This window comes from Leptonychotes weddellii, chromosome 11 (assembly GCF_054177405.1).
Source record: "Leptonychotes weddellii isolate Sample4059 chromosome 11, ASM5417740v2, whole genome shotgun sequence".
NCBI classification, from domain to species: domain Eukaryota; kingdom Metazoa; phylum Chordata; class Mammalia; order Carnivora; family Phocidae; genus Leptonychotes; species Leptonychotes weddellii.
Genome location: NC_138379.1, coordinates 87995540 through 88013108, shown reverse-complemented (window position 1 = coordinate 88013108; position 17569 = coordinate 87995540). Strand labels below are relative to the sequence as shown.

The 17569-nt window shown below is 41.7% G+C and overlaps 1 protein-coding gene across 1 annotated transcript in view; it reads left to right on the top strand.

Moving 5' to 3' along the window:
• Window positions 1-2351: 2351 nt before the first annotated feature.
• Window positions 2352-17569, top strand: part of POU2AF2 (POU class 2 homeobox associating factor 2) — a 39647-nt gene continuing 24429 nt past the window's right edge. Inside the window, exons 1-2 of the mRNA XM_081799521.1 lie at window positions 2352-2903; window positions 12154-12263. Of these exons, the coding sequence (XP_081655647.1) occupies window positions 2894-2903; window positions 12154-12263 (120 nt within the window). The 5' untranslated portion in view covers window positions 2352-2893. The remainder of the gene's footprint in view (window positions 2904-12153; window positions 12264-17569) is intronic.

Here is a 17569-nt window from a genome sequence, read left to right as displayed (position 1 = left end):
AGCGACCACTCACCGTATACACAGCCGAGTGCCGTGGGGATATTGAGAAGAAGAGAAAGACAGCCTGGTCGGGGATCAAGGACGAGTATGCAAACCACTGACCGGCATGGAAAGCAGCATGAAATCAGTGCCATTAGAGAGATTCAAGTGAGAAGCACCATGAAATGGGCCGTTAAATCCATCTTGGTAAAGGTAGCCTTGGGGGCGTGGAGCTTGCTTAACATGCAGATTGCCCAGCACGATCATCAGATATTCCAACTCAGCAAATCTAGGAGAGACTACATTTCCTAAGCATTGCAGGTGATTCTGAGGCAGGTGGCCCAGGACCCCACAGTACGCTGGGATAGAGACTGTGTGGAGGGAAGAAGTGATAGACATGATGAAAGGTAGGACGGGCGCAGATCATAGGGAGCCTCCAACGCTGTGCTAAGCAGGTTGGGTTCTATCAGCAAAGCGTGTCGTATCCATGTTTTAAAATGGTTCCATCCTACTCGAAAGGTCTAAAATCTTCCAGTGCAATGTGGACAAGAATCAACATGCTTGGGGAATTTGTTGCAGAAATAGTAAACTTCACTTAAGAATGTTTATTTTATTTTACAATAGAGCTATTCAGTTAGAGGAGTAAGACAGAATAATTGGGATGACCCCTGCTTGAAAAAGAATACAAATCACGGGTTTATAGGATCAGTGTAGCTATGGCTTTTTGTCTCATTCACTGAAAGGGGTGAAGGAAACAGGTGCTGGAAACTGGGAAATTGAGACAAATTTTGCCTTTTTGGTTTTCTTTTAGAAATGTGGAGACCATAAGAGGTGTATTCTCTCCATAAGAGAAGTGCAGATACAAAATTTTCAAATCTGTGCATTAGAACACTCTAGAAACTCATTTATACTACAGATGTTCTTCCAGAGGATCAGGTCTCAAACCATGTGGTCTCGGAACCCTTTTACTCTCTTATAAATTATTGAGGACCCTAATATTGAGGACCCTGCTTTTTAAAAATATGACTTATATCCACATATATATATTTTACATTGGAAATTAAAACTAAGAATTAAGAAAAGATATTTACTATTCATTTAAAATAACAATAATGGACCATTACATATTGATGTAAAAAAAAAAACAAACCTTTTAATTAAAAATAACTATGCTTCCCAAACAAACAAACAAATTTATTGAGAAGAGTGGCACTATTTTATGATTTGGCAAATCTCTCCTGAACGTCTGGCTTCACAGAAAACAGCTAGACTCTCTTGCATCTGCTCTTCCATTCATGTGTCACATGTCACGTAGCCTCTAGAAAACTCTTCTGTACCTTCACGAGAGAATGAGAGAGTAAAAGGCAAAAAAAAGTTAATAGTTTCTGAAATTGGTTTAGACTTTGCAGACCTCCTGAGTCAGTATTCCGGACCCCTGGGGACGTCCAGATCCCACTGATCTGAAATGGGGTAAGAGCATGTGACACAGAGCCAGGGTGGAGGACTACCAGACCATACCTATTTCGAGCCCTGAAATTCCAAGTCTCATACCAATCCAGACCAAACTAACTCTATTCAGGACTAGGAGACAGAACCAAAATTAGGTTAAGCGGCAATGTGGGTCCTTGAAGATGAATAAGGGAAATGTCAGAAAGTACCTAAAATTTGGCTGTTTAGGGTTTTTGGTTTTTGTTTTTGTTTTTGTTTTTTTCTCTAAAGGAGTTCCTGACACTGAATATTCCTCAAAAAAGACTGTTTAAAAAAAACAGTAAGTTTGTTTTATTTTTTTATTATTTTTAGAGGGGGGAGGGGCAGAGGGAGAAGGAAAGGGAGAATCTTTTATTTGAAATCAATTTAACTAATATATAGTGTATTAGTTTCTGAGGTAGAATTCAGTGATTCATCAGTTGCATATAACATCCAGTGCTCATTCCATCAAGTGTCCTCCTTAATGTCTATCACCCAATTACCCCATCCCCCCACCTCCTCCCCTCCATCAACCCTTAGTTTCTTTCCTAGGGTTAAAAGTCTTCTATGGTTTGTCTTCCTCTCTGATTTCATCTTATGAGAGGGAGAATCATAAGTAGGCTCCCTGCCCAGCACAGAGCCTGACGTGGGGCTCAATCTCACGACCCTGAGATTATGCCCTGAGCTGAAACCAAGAGTCAGATGCTCAACTGATTGAGACACCCAGGCCCCCCAGTATTTCAGAAGCTTCTGAAATAGAATTGGATGGGGCCGGGCATAGGTATTTTGACCAGGTCCACTGCTAATTCTGAGGTACCGCCAGGTTGAGCAGCCTCTGGTTTAGATCATATATTTGTGTCTTACATATACTAAGAAGGCTATCCAATTGTATTAAAATGTATTCATTTGTATTCATTTTGATTTTTTCTTCCTAGAATTCTATCTATATCTGAAAGATGCCTTGTTTTTAAAAATTATCTACCCACAGTCTGCGTATTACAGGCACAGAACCTATATTTCCTACCAGGACACAGGAGTTTTTTCATATGCACTATTTTTTAAAACCTAGCTCTAAATTAAAGAAATAGAAAATGCCACTGTTATTCACAAAACAAATAATGGGTTCCTTGTTTCCATAATAAACTTTTAAGGGAATTTGTTCCTAATGGAAACTCATTGTTACTAAATAAAAATCTTCTTGGGGAGGAAAAAATTACCTTATATATAATCTACATTGGGGATGCAAATTGTAGAGAAACAGACACCAAAGGATTTGCATGTAATCAAATTTAAAGCAAGTCATCTCAGAAGCATCACTACCATATACAGAAGCCTTTCCCATCAGGATCAGGCTTACCTTGCCAGAGACCAGGATCCCTTATCAAGGAAATATTCACCAGATATCCGGCATCACTGCTAAGAAGGAAATTCATCAGAACCATCCAGAATGGAAAGTGGTGAGTCAATGTCAATTATTACAATCTTTAAAAAAAAACTTTAATAGTCCTAATGTGTACTTTTGATGTCGCAAAGTCATAACATGAAGCAAAGGACAAGAAGAAATACTCCTAAACTCTGGCTAGAACATATAAAACTATAAAAACACAGACCAGAGACCGACAATTTAGAACTCTTGGTACCATTTTCATAATTCTAGTTGCATTGAATTGCACTAATTGTTAGGTTTACCTTTGCTGCCTAGAGTTTAGGCAGGTACTTATTTTGAAAGATCAACTCTACTGAACGTTATTTTTATAAAACGGAGACTTAGGTATTGCAGCATTCCTTTCCATGATAGCGAAACGTTGTGTTAAATGGAACAACTTCTGGTAAGCTCTCAATTATAAGGAATGTGCAGAAGAATCCCCTTTTATATAGAACTTGAAGTATCTTTTATTCATGCATCTTGTTTTAGGTTCTTAGTCTAAGAATGAAGGACATGCCACGTTGCACGTGTTAGGAAAGAGCCTGAGCTGTCATTTCATGAATTCAAACTGTCTACAGATCTTTCCCAATTTGTTCGCTCAGAGGATACAGATTTTAGTATCAACCTAGAGTAAAACCCACCCATTCAGGAACAAATCTGAGATGAAAAAAATTAGAATTTTCAGTGTTAATAAATAATGACCAAATATTTCAAAAATGCCTTGTAAAGTACCTTGAAAGAAAAATTAATATTTTTAAAAATGCTCCAACTCTTCTAAGTCTGATCTCAAAAAATAAGATGATGGAGCCGTCACATAAGAGCATTTGTGAACTGCAGCCTGGAACGGGTAATTGACAGAAGTGCTGAGGTTTGCATCTAGCTGTGAGACTTCGGGCAGGAGGAGGGTAGCCCTGGGGAGGGGCCATGGGTGCCTGCAATGTGGGCAAACTAAACTCCTGCAGAATCCTAACACCTTAACTAAGTTGGCCTCACTTAAAAAAAGTTCAGTCTCTCTTTCCAGCTGAAGCTTTCATAAATAGTATATGTTATTTTCTGCTGAGTAATATTTGCACGTTTTATTATTAATCATGGAACTTGCCTTTCCTTGTATTCTCCTGGAGGTTTCCCATAGTGAAACCAATATGATATCTGCCCCGCAGATCAGCAATGGAACCACAAACACCAAGCCTCTAGTGGGTGTAGAGCTAGGACTTTGTATTCCTACGTGGGTATCTGCCTCCCTTTCTCATCCTCAGCAAGGCAGGCTGAGCTTGTTAGTGGGCCAGAGAGGGGCATGTGAGCCAGAGGGTGAGCCAACACACCGTATTGATACCGGACCATCCGGGACCTCATTCTTGGCCCTTCCCTGATAGGCGGAGACATGGAACAGACATGGACACTGTCCATCAATAATCCATCGTTCAGGATTTTTCTTCTAATCTGTCTTGAGTGGGAATGTGCCAATCCATACCAGGAGGGACTACAATTCAGAGAGACATCATCTATTATCTTAATTTTTCCACTGTCAAATGATGTGACTCAAGATATGAATTGCTCTTTCCTAAAGTTATGGGATGGTTTTCCGTTCTATTCTTTTTTTATTTCAAGCTCTCTCCATTCCCTTACCTTAGATAGCAAGCGCCTGCTTAGAGAACACAAGGAAATGTATTCCAGAGAGTGTCATCAAAAATAGTAAAATAAGAAAGTGCTTTAAATAAACACCATAAATGTATTGATATTTAATAGCTAAAAACATTTTACGAATCGCCTGCATTTTAAATATTCTATTTCAGAATGTATGCGTTTGTTTTGGTGGAGAAAAATGTTTAATTTTCAAAAACAATAAAGCAACAGCACTATTAAGCATACTATAGTCCAAATTATTTATCAAAATAAACAGCAGTAAGGAGAGGAACATGACTGAGACAGTTTGCTGAGTGTACATAATCATAATACAGCCGTACAAAATTTTTTTCCAAATTCTAAAGGATAAGTTGATTCTTCTTAATAAATTTGCTTGTGCTTTCTCTCCGGAAACACAGGTCTTTGTTTTCTCAACAACTGATCTGAATGCAAGTTTGTATCTAGAGTATTTGAATAAAAACTCTTAAGCATCTCCTGGTTTTATGCAGGTGTGGATTCTTTAAATAGACAGCGCACAAGGGGAAAGAAATGTTTGGGAAAAGGAATACTGGTAGAATTTTTAACTCCTCTCTAAAAAGGACAGGTTAAAGAACTTTCAGAATTCTCGAAACACAAAGAATACTCCAGGTGATAGTTTAAAGAAATTGTACCGGGTTCCATTGCTTAATTAAAACGTATTTGAATTTGTTTTTTGTGCTGTGTCAAATGTAAGTATTTGCTTTTTTGTAGCGCTGCTTCAGAGCAGGGTTTGTGCCCCTGTGTCCCCCTCTTCCTACCACCCACACCCCCAGGAAGCCCTAGAGAAAATATTTCATCCACCCCTCTTAGGAAAATGCTGTCTCCCACATTCTGAGTATCTCTACCTTTCCAAACCCTATGGTCTTTCTGTGCCTTCATTTTCCTGTAAGACATTTTATTTACTCCATGAGTATTTATCAAGCATGTCTTTTTTTTCCCTAAGATTTTATTTATTTATTTGAGATAGAGCAACAGCAAGAGAGAGAGAGAGAAAGAGAGAGAGAGAGAAATGAGCAGAGTGGGGGAGGGGCAGAGGGAGAAGCGGGCTCTCTGCTGAGCAGGAAGCCCGATGCGGGGCTTGATCCCAGGACCCTGGGATCATGACCTAAGCTGAAGGCAGACGCTAAACCAACTGAGTCACTTAGGCGTCCCACGGGTGCCAGATTCTTGACAACACTTTTTATTCCTTTCACTATGCTCTGTCTTTTTTGCATTTCCTTGATGCTAACACTCTGGTACTTTACATTTCTGACCTCTTGTTCCCGCTCCCACCTTCCCTGTCCCCTGCCTTCCCCTGGGCATCAGAACTGTAGCGGCTTCCAAGGCTCCATGCTTGGATGTCTACTTTTCTATTGCTACAAAGTCTTCCTTAGAGAACTTTATTTTTGTAGTTCTAATTACCATAGTTTTAAAGGTGTTTCTTAGAAGTGCTGGTCAGAGCCCCCATCTTGTCTGTAGGCTATTTGAGTCTGATAATGTCCCTACAACCTCAAAGTCCACATGTTCAAAACTGAATTCTTATCTCCCCATGAAAAGTGACTCTCTTCCCTGTCTTCTTGTTTTTTTTTTTTCTTAACCCTGGTGGTCATTTTTATTGTGTGTATGTATGTGTATGTGTGTGTGTGTGTGTGTGTTTTCTTTTGAAAGTTCTCTTAAATCTGTGCTTTTCTCCTCATTTCCATTCTTTCAGGTTAGCCTCTGTTTTACCTTATCCCATTCTCCCCGCTTCCTCATCCCCAACCCATTCTAGGGCTCCATCCTCAGATTAATCTTCCAAAACGGTATTCTAAATCTTCCCTCAAAATGACAAAGTCACAGTACTCTCCTGTTCAAAAGGTTTAGTGGTTTCCATCACCTACAACATAAATCATAATTTTTTACACTCTGGTTTTCAAGACCTTCAGCATGTCCACTATTCTCAACTGCCCCCGCAAAAGGATGCTTTCGACAAATAATTACGAAAACCTACTATCTGCCAGGTACCATTCCAGGCATTGACACATGAGATGTTTCAATGAGTAAAAACAAGCAAATATCCCTACGCTCATAGAGCCTATGTTTTAGCAAGGAGCAGACAGACAGCAAGCAATAAACTTAATAAATAAGGAAATTATATAGGTCATTATAAAGTGACACATACTACGTAGAAAGAAAAAGTAAAATGGGGTGAAGGGGACTAGGAATGTTTTATGGGAAAGATGCGACTTTAAATATGTTCTCATTGAAAAGATGACATTTGAGCCAAGACATGAAGGGGACAAGGGCATCTAGCCATGTGGATAACTGGGAGAAGAATAATCCAGATGGAGTGGACAGCCAGTGCAAAGGTCCTAAGGCAGAAGCAGTGTGCTTGGTGCATTCAGAGAGTGGCGGGAGTACAGTGAGCGAGGGGAGAGTATTAGGAGATGAGATCAACGGGATCATGGAACAAGGTTCCATAGAGCCATTCTAGGGACTTTGGTTTTACTCTGAGCGAAATGGGGAGCCGTTGTATTGTCCTGAGAGGAGAAGTGACACAACTGTGCTTTCTTGTCTGACTCCTGGGCTGATAACAGACCAGGTCTAGGGGGAAGGGTACTGAAGGCTGTTGCAGTTATCTACATGACAGATGACCCGAGATTGAGCCCGGTTACTAGCAGTGGAGGGGGAGGAAAGTCAGCAGCTTCTGGATCTATTTTGTAGGTAGCCCCATCACAAATTCCTAAAGGACAGTTTGCGAAGCAGGACAAAAAGAGAAGAATGCAGGATGATGCCTAAAGCTTTGGGACCGAGCACCTAGAAAGGTAGAGATGCCACCAACTGAGAAAAGGGACGTTTCCAGATAAAGCAAATGCAGAGGGAGAATGGAGTTCAGGTTTGGACCTGCGGAGTTTGTGATGTCTCCTGGACATCAGAGTGAAGATGAATATCCAAGTCTAAAGTCCGGGCGATAGGATATCTATTTGAAATTCATGTACATGGAGATGGCATTTAAGCCCATTAACTCCCATTACGCTAGTTCCTTCCCTTTCAGCATGTGCCTTGCTCCTCCCACCTCTGTGTTTGTTCACACCATGCCTGATGCCTGCAAGACCTTTGTTCCTGCTCCTAACCCATCCACATCCTTCTGAGTCCAACCTGAATCCTGTCCCTTCCCACAAAACTGTCACCGACCACCCAAAGTGTGCTCTTCGCCTCCCCTCCCCTTTCACATGTGAATATCTCATTTCTTTCCCTAAAATAGGATCTCTTTGAGGACATCTGCTATATGTTCTCAACTTATTTTGCATCCCCTGTGGCATTTGGCCCATACTTTGTACCAAGTCGGTGCCAACTGGTACATAAAACTGATTGTTTATGACAAAACTTCAGAAGTTTTGATCTGGTTATTTGCCATCTCATGAACTTTATCCCTCTACTAATTACCATGTGGTTATTTGTTAAACTTATTTAAAATAGGTATATTTCTTCTAGGCTTTTTGGCATACACATAAAGCACAAATTGATGAATCAGATTGAAATCATCAACCCAAAAGCCCTGCAGGAAAAAGTGAAGCCAAGACTGACTGCAGACAGACAAGGGATCCAGCCTGGACCTCTTCAGTTCCCAGCCCTTTCTCTTTCTCAGACCTGCATCCATGCCCACCATCAATCACCAGATGTTCCCCTTTTCTCTCAGCCAGGAATACCCAGGTTAGAGTCAGCCCCCACCTCAACAGGAACCCTATAAAGTCCTCCCTGTTATGTATACCTGAAGTTCTCGAACTTTGGAAAACATTAGAATCACCTGGAGGGCTTATTAAACCATGGCTTGCTAGCCCCAGCCCTAAAGATTCTGATTCAGTACATCTGGAGTAGGGCGTGAGACTCTGCACGTCTGGCAAGTTCCTAGCAATGCCGATGCTGCTGGTCCAGGGATCACACTGTGAGGATCACTGGGCTGCCTTCTCACTTTGACCTATCTCTCTGGCTTTGCCTCCTGTCTTGTTCTGTTAGTGCTTGAGTCACTCTCCTCCTCCAGGTTGCTTCCCGGCACACAACAGCTGTCTCAGCCATGGACCAGGCCACCTGGCCACCACCGCTCCCCAGTCCTTCTTTATCCCAGTCTCAGGGATTGAGAGCCAACTTATGCCCTTGCCCGCAATTTCTTGCTTCCTCTTCAGCCTCCTTCCATCAGTCTCTCCCCTTTTCCTAAATCTTTAATCCCTTCCTCTGACCTGTTCAAATACCTTCAAATCTCTGTGATCCATAAATATAGAGATATAAAAATATAAGCAAACCTCTCCTTGACCCTGTAGCTCTCTCCAATTATCATCCAACACCTGCTTCCTTTTCTCATTCAAACATCAAGAAGAAATGTCCATCCCTGTCTTGGCCCTTGACATTATGATCTGGCTTCTAGCTACACTTCTAGAGCTTTTCTTGCTAAGGTTGACATCACCCACTGGATGGAAAGCAGTGAATGCTCTCTTGTCCTTATCTTCCTGGACCATTCTCTCCTGCCTTTCATACTTTTCCCTTCTTTCTTGAAATCTCTTCCCCTGAATTCTGTGGATGCCTTATTCCGCTGGTTTTTCCTGGTTCTTCTCCAACTATTTCTTCTATGTTATCTTCTTCATTTCTCTCTTCCTCCTCTGACAACACTTCAAATCTGGACGTTCCCCCAGGCTTTCATCTGTAACTTCCATCTTTACTCCAGAGCTTCCCCAACCAGTGTGTCAGGAGTCGGCATTATAGGAGTTCCCAAGATATAGATCCTCTGGGGCCGTGGTAGCAACCTGGCCTGCTTATCCCGGTGTGCTGGACAGACAGTATTGTTCTTAAGTGTGCCATCACGTGACTCTACCTTTCAAACACTCCCCCAGGGAATTCCATCCTCTTTCCTGGTTTCATTACCACCACATCATGATGGCTCCAGAACTTATGTACCCAGACCGATCCCATGGGGAAAACTCGAGAATCACCCTTGAATCTTCCCTCTTCTTTCCCTCCCACCCGGAAATAATTTTCAAATGTCTGCTCCTTGCCCTCCTATCTGCCACTACTCAGAACCCATTATCTCTTGGCGGGGGGGTTCAGTTGGTCAGTTGATTAAGCGTCCTACTCTTGATTTCAGCTTGGGTCAGAGCCCCAAGTTGGGCTCTGTGCTCAGCGTGGAGTCTGCTTAAGATTCTCTCTCTCCTTCTCCCTCATCTCCCTTCCTTCCCTCTCTAAAAAACAAACAAAACAAAAACAAAAACGAGCCTATTATCTCTTGCTTGACTTCTTCTAGAACCCTCCTGACTGATCTCCCTGTGGCTTTGTGATTCTTAAATCCACCCCTACACAGCTGCCAGAAAAGTCTATCTAAAATGCAAATCTAACCATACTGCTCCCTTGCTTAAAAGCTTCCAATGACTTATTGCCCACAGGATGAAGTCCAAACTCTGTTGCCCACCAGAAACTTCATGACTGAGCTTATTCGTTTCCTCTTCCAGCTTTACTTACTCCCTCACACACCTGGATCTGTTCCTGCCTCCAGGACTTTGCCCCTGAGGTGTTCGACGCCTGGAATGTTCTTGCCCACTTTACCCTGCCTCCAGCTTGGGTTCCCCTCTACCCTCCCCAGTCCCTCCCCACTCTCACAAGGAATTGACACTGTGTTTTTCAGAATATCCTAGGCATAATTTTGTTGTTGCACTTAGCACCTTTGCATTAAAATTATCTTCTAAGTTTCTCTCTCCTCCCACTAGATAGCAAATTCTTTCATATCCCCAGTTCTGACACGGTGCCTGACACATAAAAAATACTTGGATATATCATTGATGAGTAAATGTGGCCTTAGGCTTTTCCAAAAATGAAAGTATCACATATATTCTAGAAGCAGCACCTAGATTCCTTTGGAAAGTCCTCAAGTTTAAAGTCCTCAAGCTTTAAACTGGAGGCTAATTTGAAAGAAGTACTTCAAGCCTCTTTAGTTAGAAGATATATAGACCAAAATTAGATCCTGTCCAACTTAGACCCAAAGGACCATTCAAATAATTTTATTTTGCTGAAATCAGGTTTCTGTGTGGTTTTATTTGAACTAAATAATACATTGCCTTGGAACCTAGATTTTTTTTTCCCCTCCTTCATTTTGCCCAGGCATTTTGTACAAAACTTGGTAGTTTGGCGTATTTTCACATGCCCATCTTAGAAAACGCTGCAGCGAGATTTTAGGGACAAAGAAGCTGGGGCTAGGAGGTTGTGATAGTCCCCCATCCGTGAGCAGAGGACACATGGTCACGTAGGAACTGCCCACTGGGCCAGCAGCCTCCTCCATCAGATGTGCCCCTCGGCCTCCGGTTTGGGTTGTGCTTCTTTCCTTTCTTCCTGCCTTTTATTCTCTTTGTAATGAGATTTGACTCAGAAGTCAAATATATCCCAGACTATCCACAAATTTCACCAGATCAGAGAACTTTTTTAGTGATATGCCCACACATAAATGTGTGAGTACCTTCTGCCATGTGCACCGATGCTGAATTCTGTACCAGCTGAAATTGCTAGTAAGCAAGCCAGCAACAGCTCAGTTAAAATGAATTGAAACCATCCCAACCTATTACAGAACAGTGATTTCAGAGGTAGAAAATATCTTCTAGTTCCTGCAGTTCAGCTACGATTCAGTGCTCGAATGCTTCTGTAATTGTCCAAACAGAAGTTTCTCCTGTCGTTGCTTGACCGTCCTCTGTGACAAGGAGCTCACTATCCCGAGGAGCAGTGTTGCCAATTTCAGAACCTTGGGGAAACATTTTTCTCTATAGTCTGTTATCTCTTAATTTCCTCACGGTCAAAATAGCAAATGTTCCCTGTTGTTAGAGCTACGATCTAACCTAAGTCTGGATCCCAGTTCCATTGCTTATTGGCAGCTACGAGACTTTGGCAAATAATTTAGTTAGCCCCGGAGCCTCAGTCTCTTCATTCGTAAAATGGATCAAATGAAATAATACAGGTAAATTATCAAGCATACCAATAGGTTCGGTAAGTGCTCAATAAATATTTGTTAAATGAATGGGAAACATTCATTAGACTCTTCCCTTATCCTTGGCCTAGTTTCAAAGCAGCAACTCTCCATGTTGAAAGACTGTACTTTCAATAATAAAAACTGCTTAATTTAATTGTGCAGTAAACAGAAACAGATGGCTTTCTTCTTAGGAACATAATCTTAAAGCAGTCCAGTTGACCAGCTCACCCACATCAGGTAGGAATATGATATGGCAGGAATGCTGTCACTCTGCAAACTGAATCATGCAAATCTAACTTTTGCATCAGGTAGTAAGAAGCATTATTCCAAGGTGCATCCGATTCCTGATCTTGCGACTGAAGCATAAATTGTAAGCCTTCCTGGAATAAACCTTGAGGGTACAAAAAAGACAACATTCTGAAGAGCTGTTGTGTAGAAGGTGGGATAGTGGGGTGTTTTTTTTTTTCCACGTAAGCAGAGCTTGGATGAATTTCTATCAAAGAAAGAGACTAAGTGACTTCTATTGAAGCCACTTCAAATTCAAGAAGCCTGTCATTCTATTGAGCAAACAGCATCACAATGACCAGCCCTTGAATACATCCCCCAGGGAGGTTAACCTGTCACTCCATCCACCTTTGATCCTTGCTTCCATTTGCTTAAGTCCCAGGAGACTACAGCAAACGCGTGTATCAAGGCGTGCGCGTCAAGCACACGGTCAAAGATCTACTGGCAGAAAAACGGTCCAGGCAGACAAGTAACTCAAGATTTAACGTAAGTCTCGATTTAATTCATTCTGAAGCCTTTGCGAGCCTAAATCCCCTTTTAAGGTTAGTTATTCCTCTCTCCCTTCTCTAGACACCAGGTCTCACTTCTCGGGTCTGATGTTAATGGTCATCGACATGCTATTCTAAATCTGGTAGAGATGGCTTAGAAAACGCCTTTCTGTAGCATGCGAAATCGTATTGAAACATCCCAGTTGGCGATGTCTTCTGTCTGCCCTCCGTGTCTTCATAAATAGCTCCACCCTGTGCTTAAAATGTTTCAGTCCTTGCACCCAGATCTCCAAAAGCAAGTCTAGAGTGAGAGTAGCAGTTGGCTACCAAGATGGGTTTGTGATCGCTTAGTCTATTGGTAACATGTAGCGACATGAATGTCAGGCGTCCCTCGTGTATTGCTGAGTGCAGGACACAAGAGCAAATGTAGGAAGCGTGTACAGCACTTTACCGGGGCTGGCGCACCCCGGGCAATTGTTCTTGGCCGGGGGGGGGGGGGCGCGCCGCTGCTCAGAACGTGGGCTCAGCGTTCAACACCACTCCTCAATCAAACTGCTGGGACATGTTTCAAGTGAACCAACTCCAGATTCTATTTCCTCCCATCCAAGAACTTTTATTGCATATCTTCTGTATTCCTTTATTTTAAAGCACCTCTTCTCTTCTAGTTCAACAAATGGAGCTTAGATGATAAAAATAAAATCAGAGTAATTGGCTCCTTATCTGTTCCTAGTGCAGTGTTTCTCAGTGTCCGCTCAGAGTCATGGGGGTGTGTGTTACAAATATCCATACCAATTTAGTCTCTTGAGGGAGAGAAAGGAGGAGAGATGGGGGGAGGGGGGATTCAATTTTATTTTTTTAAGATTTTATTTATTTATTTGAGAGCGAGAAGGAGCAGGGAGGGGGAGGGGCAGAGGGAGAAGGAGAAGCAGACTCCCTGCTGAGCAGGGAGCCCCACACGAGACTCGATCCCAGGACCTGAGCCCAAGGCATATGCTTAACCGACTGAGCCACCCAGGCACCTGAGAGAGGGAATTCAGAGTCTATTTCAAATGAACCACAGCTTTGTGGAAGTAATGTGGATTGGCCACAGCTACAGCCAGAATTGTGAGATCTAATGGACGTTCCAGTCATACTGTCAATGGGGAAGGCAGGAATCACAGATTAAAGACATAGTCAAGGAACAGAGACTGTATCTGCCCAGTGTGAGTGAGGCTCTAACTCACCCCTTGGCATCATCATCAAAACCTACATACAATGAGAAGGCACAATGCCACACAGAATTACAGAAAAAGACAAGAAAGCATAGTATTTCCAAATGGTGGATATAACTGTATTCTTCTTTAAAAAATTACCTAACATTTTTTGCTTAAAATCTGTGACTATCACATAATCTGTTTTCATTATTTTTTGATGTTTCACTCTTTCAGAGATGTAACAATATAAACATAATTCATAATAAGCCATATTGTTTGATTTTATTTTAAAATGCAGATTCCTGGTCTCTGTCCCATATCTATTAACGTCGAGATTTTGAACTGGAGCCAGGGAATGGTCATTTTTAACGTGCTCCTTGGGTGATTCCTTTGCACATCAGAGTTTGAGAACTTGACCATAGAGCAAAGAGCAGGGGTTCAAGGCTCACACGGCCAATGTTCTCATCTCTACCCAGATCACAGTTGAGCTATTACTGTTGGCCCAGTGACATTGACAGTGTTAGAGTGAAAGTGGAGACAAGAAACACATAATATATAATCTGTGCCATTAAGCACCAAATAACCTGGTGGAAAAGAAAAAGATTTCTACATTTAAAAAATACAAGGCTGCATAACCAAGCTCTAGACTAAAGACAAAGGACCAGGCAGCACAGCCGTGTGATATGAAGACCACAACCCTATTTACATAAAGACAGTTTAAAGTGCATTTCCTGTGTTGTCTCATTGGATGGACACACTAATCCTGTGAAACTGATATTTACATGGTTTCCCATTTTACAGATGGAAAGGTTGAGAAGAAGAAGAGGCAGGAAGTGATGGTTTTCAGGTTGCACAGTTAGCAGGTGGTAGGTCTTCTGGCTCCCAATTCAATATTCCTTTAAAAGGGACAGACCTATGTGGGCTGGGGTAGAACGATCTCTGATTCACGCTGTCTTAGTCCATTTGGGCTGCTATAATGAAATACCACAGACTGGGTGGCTTATAAGCAGCAAGTATTTATCTCTCACAGCTCTGGAAGCTGGAAGTCCAAGTTCTGGGGGCCAGCATAGCCAGATGCTGGTGAGGACCCTCTTCTGGGTTGCAGGCTGCTGACTTCTGATTGTACCCTCACTTGGAGGAAGGGCCTAAGGAGCTCTCTGGGGGGCTCTTTTATAAGGGCACTAATAGCACTCGTGAGGGCTCCACCCTCATGACCTATTCACCTCCCAAAGGCCCCACGTCTTAATAACATCATATTGGACATTAGGATTTCAACATGGATTTTGGAAGGATTCAGACATTCAGACCATAGCACATGCAAACAAAGAAAATCAAAACACAGGAAAATATACCACATGGAAAGAACTTCTAGGATAAGAAAGGTACAAACCCGCCCTAACTATGGTAGTTCTTCTCAGGCATCAAGTGCATAGGCAGCATGAACTTAGCCTTGTCTACAGGTTCACATATATTATCTAATATCTCAATACTAGTGTCTTACTCTCATCCTACTCCAATGCCCTGTTAAATTTAGGTAATTAAATGCATACTTTCCCAAAATATGGTTATTTGGGCTTAAGGTATCTCCATAAATGGATTTTACTGTGCACCTGTTAACCACTATTCTAGAAGATCTGTGTATCTCAAGAAAGACACTGTAATCCTATTTCTGTCCCTGTTGCAAGGCCAACCTGATGAGCAGGAATCATGGCGAATCACGTTGCTGGTGGGCACCTGGGGTTCTAATTGCATGGATAATACTGAACCTACCTTCTCTTTCTGATGTCAGTGCCCCAGGCAGCAGTGAGTTGAATGTCTCGAATCAAGTTCAGATGGGGAACCCATCCTTAGGCATGTTCAAACTTTGCTACAGACAGCATGGGTAATAACCAATGAGAGGCCAGCGCGAGGAGACTGGAGACACTACCATACAGTTCTGTCACACAGAGTGTGCTAGGCCAAGAGAGGGACCCCCCAAAGATCCCACATCAAAACCTCGGAACCTGTGAAGGTTCCTTTCTGTGGCAAAGTAGGTGATTCAGCTAAGGATCTTCAGAAGAGGCACCTACTCTAGATTATCCAAGTAGATACTGCCCTGCATTACCCTGAATGCAATTACACGCATCCTCATGAGAGAGGGTTTGAGAAAGACACACACACACACACACAGAGGAGAAGACACACGAAACCGTAAGAGGCAGGGTGGTCGGGAGGCAGAGGTTGGAGTCACGCAGACACAAGCCAAGGAATGTGGGCAGCCACTGAAAGCTGAAAGACGCAAAGGGTAGATGCTCCCCTAGAGTCCCACAGGGAGCACAGCCCTGCCAGCGCATTGATTTGGGCTTCTGGCTCCCAGAACCATACAGACAGATATTTCCGTTTTTTTAGCCACCCAGGTTGTGGCAATTTGTTACAGCAGACCTAGGAAGCTAATACACATACATGATGAAAATACGTCCCTCTGGATAAGTAGCCTTTAGGAAGTATCCACTGATGCCCAAATTGGTGCTCTACTCTTTGTGAGGGCACTTTGATAAGTTTACACAGGCTGTGTTAATCCATCTTTACCACAGTTTCCTTCAAGAACATCTGTTTTTGATACCATGAAATGTTTTTCACATCTTTGCAGTAGGAATTGAAAGAGGTTTTCACCAAAGAGATTTTCACCAAATACTGGACTTAAAACCACTTCTATACATCCTAGCCATGAGCCTGTGGTTTCCCACTATTACTGTAGACATCTGGTTTTAAATAATGGTTTTTCTCTTTCTTTCTCAGTTTTTTCTGTGTTATTCTTTACTACACTACTCAGTCTTCTATCAGAATATTTAAACTATGAGCCATTCACCCACATCTAGTACCAAAAAATATATATAATTAGACTTTTGATGTAGGTTTTTGTGTTTTTTTCAATTACACGATTTCAGTTGAGTTTCATAGAAGCAAATCATTGAAAAAGTCTAATAACATCACAAAATTCAGTGAACTCTCAGTTATCTATAGCATAGAACAAAAAAGGATAACAAGAGGAAGCAGTAAGGCTAATAGCCACAATTTTTCATTTTGCTTTGAAACTGAGTGAACGATTTGCAGGCTCTTGAGCTTTCTAATCAAGTTTTTCTTAAGCTATCATAAAGATTCGTTTAAAATCACTGAGTACACAACAGCTGCCCTGAGGGGAAAAAATTTAACTTACGAAGTAGGAAACGGAGATCAGTCTGGAGTAAAAATTATCAGCAGAAGGGGGGCTTACAGGGCAGTGTGGAGGAGATAACAATGAGCCTGGGATCGGGGTCTGCTGTTCGGTTTCTTTTATTGGTTTATTATGTTGCCCAATCATCAAAATGCTGTAAGTGAGGAACAATAAGGAAATAGACAGGAAACTTAATTTAGATTAATATTCTACATAAGCATGAAGGAAAATACATGAAGATTTCTAGGTTGTTTTGGAAGGCCTGAACTGAAGAAAATGTTAAGGCGAGACAGCACAAATGGGAAATATATTTAGATTATATAAGTCTTGAATTATAAATATTATATACACGTACAGAACAAAAGTTAGCTGTTTCCGTTGTCATGATTCTTTTACATCAACCTCGATTGTTTGCTTTCCAAGTCATAATGACTTACAATTATTTTCTCTTTCTGTATTTTCCTAAATCCTTACATTTAAATTAGCTGCTGAAATCTCCATGCCAAGAACACATAAGATAAAGCCATATTGTCAGCTGGGTGTCTTGGTTAATAATATTTCCTAATTATTTCTGGAAGGAAAACACTGTAAACACAGAAAGAAGTATGACAATAGTATATATTGATAGAAAAATTTGGAGCAACAGAAGGTAAATGGTGCCATATAGCGCATTTATGGCTTAGAGTAATTGAAAGTGTTTGATCTTTATTGAGAGATGGCGAAACTCTGTGAGACAGATGTGTATTACCTAGCTCCATCCATAATAACTGTCTGCCTTTCTATCAAGACTGTTAGTTAGAGGTTTGTTTAGTTACATATCCAGCTGCTGTTTTGCAGTACCAGTCACATGCACACTTCAGTTACCACCGAGTGTAAACGTGGTGATGTCCGTATCTGCGATTTGCATTTGGATTTCTC